The 2,096-nt window shown below is 40.9% G+C and overlaps 1 protein-coding gene across 1 annotated transcript in view; it reads left to right on the forward strand.

Annotated features, from left to right (window-relative positions):
- Nucleotides 1–1,644: 1,644 nt before the first annotated feature.
- LOC110315518 (H-2 class I histocompatibility antigen, Q10 alpha chain-like) overlaps nucleotides 1,645–2,096 on the forward strand; it is a gene marked incomplete at both ends in the record, with an annotated part of 2,907 nt that continues 2,455 nt past the window's right edge. The window contains one exon of the mRNA XM_021189557.1: nucleotides 1,645–1,672. Coding sequence (XP_021045216.1) covers nucleotides 1,645–1,672 — 28 coding nt within the window. The remainder of the gene's footprint in view (nucleotides 1,673–2,096) is intronic.

Consider the following 2,096-nt stretch of genomic DNA (forward strand, 5'->3'; position numbering starts at 1 on the left):
AGATCTCAAGAAGCTGGACTACAGAAATTCAAATAACCCCNNTNAAAAAATGGAGTACAGAGCTAAACAAAGAATTCTCAACTGAGGAATACCAAAGGGGTACGAAGCACCTGTAAAACGGTCCAACATACTTAAACATAACGGAAATGCAAATCCAAACAACCCTGAGATTCTACCTCACACCAGTCAGTTTGTCAAGGATCAAAAATTCAGGTGACAGCAGATGCTGGTGAGGATGTGGAGAAAGAGGAACTCGCTATATTGCTGGTGTGATTGCAAGCTTGTACAACCACTCTCCAAATCAGTCTGGCTGTTCCTCATAAAATGGGACATAGTACTACTGGAAGATCCAACAATACCACTCCTGGGCATATACCCAGAAGATGTTCCAACTGGTAATAAGGACACATGCTCCACTATGTTCATAGCAGCCTTATTTTTAATAATAATAGCCAGAAGCTGGAAAGGACACAGATGTCCCTCAACAGAGGAATGAATACAGAAAATATGATACATTTACCCAATTGAGTATGACTCAGCTATTAAAACAATGAATTTATGAATTTCTTAGGCAAATGGATGTACCTGGAGAATATTGTCCTTAGTGCAGTAACCTAATCACAAAAGATTTCCCTTGGTATGCACTCACTGATAAGTGGATATTAGCCCAGAAATCTAGAATACCCAAAATACAATTTGCAAAACACAAGAAAATCAAGAAGGAAGACCAACTTGTGGATACTTCATTCCTCCTTAGAATAGGGAACAAAATACCCAAGGAAGGAGTTACAGAGAAAAAGTTTGGAGGGGAGATGAAAGGATGCACCATCCAGAGACTGCCCCACCTGGGGATCCATCCCATAATCAGACACCAAACACAGACACTATTGCATACACCAGCAAGATTTTGTTGAAATGATCTTGAAATAGCTGTGTCTTGTGAGGCTATGTCAGTGCCTTGCAAATACAGAAGTGGATACTCACAGTCATCTATTGGATGGGACACAGGGCCCCCCAAAAGGAGGAGCTAGATAAAGTACTGAAGAAGCTGAAGGGGTCTGCAACCAGATAGGTGGAACAACAATATGAACTAACCAGTATCCGCAGAGCTCGTGACTCTAGCTGCATATGTAGCAGAAAATGGCCTAGTTGGCCGTCATTGGGAAGAGAGGCCCTTTGGTCTTTCAAACTTTATATACCCCAGTACAGGAGAACACCAGAGCAAAGAAATGGGAGTTGGTGGATAGGGGAGCAGGGTGGGGGTAGGGTATAGTGAACTTTCAGCATAGAATTTGAAATGTAAGTGAAGAAAATATCTAATAAAAAAATTGGAAAAAATTTCATGGAACCCCCACACTCCATCCTACAGAGGTGGGGAAAAGATGACACATACGCCAAGGCAGAGTTTGAGCAGCTTCCTCAACTTCCCCTGCACCTTCCTTTATTCTCTCTACAGCAGCTTTCAGCTCTATTCCCTATCGGATTAATTATTGGGGATCACCCAATTTATCCCCTTCGACCCTCTGCACTCATGTCTCATCCAATCAGCCTTCAGCAAGCTTTGTTCACGAGCCATGCACACCGACAGTGTGCGTGTTGATAGGCCAGTCACTCAATATCATGTTTTATGACTCTATTCATCAGGCAGACAGCGCAAGATCATTCAGGTGCACATAAACAGGTTTTATGTAAACAAGCAGGGAATCATGGGGCTTGGCAATGAGCCAGGGCACAGTTTTGGCTGCCACTTCCCACAAAAAAAAAATGTTTCTCCTAAAATATATCTGTAAAGCTGAATTTTTCGGTGTTTCAAATATTTTTAAAAACAGCTAAAATGAAGACACAAAATTCTATGATCTATGGGAGGAAAGATGACAATAAAACTTCCAGAAACTGTAAATATCTAAAAGGCTCTGCTGACATCTTCATTTCATTTTGGAAACAGTTCTTTCTCTTTTATTCAGCTTACATGCAATTAGTTATCAATATCTGAATGGAATCAAAACTCTCAAAATATCTAGTTTCCACCATGATAGATATGGATTGATATACTCGACCCAAGCACAGTTACCAGAGAAGACTACACAATGTCTAAG

The sequence above is a fragment of the Mus pahari genome, unplaced genomic scaffold (genome assembly GCF_900095145.1).
Source record: "Mus pahari unplaced genomic scaffold, PAHARI_EIJ_v1.1 scaffold_14941_1, whole genome shotgun sequence".
Classification (NCBI taxonomy): domain Eukaryota; kingdom Metazoa; phylum Chordata; class Mammalia; order Rodentia; family Muridae; genus Mus; species Mus pahari.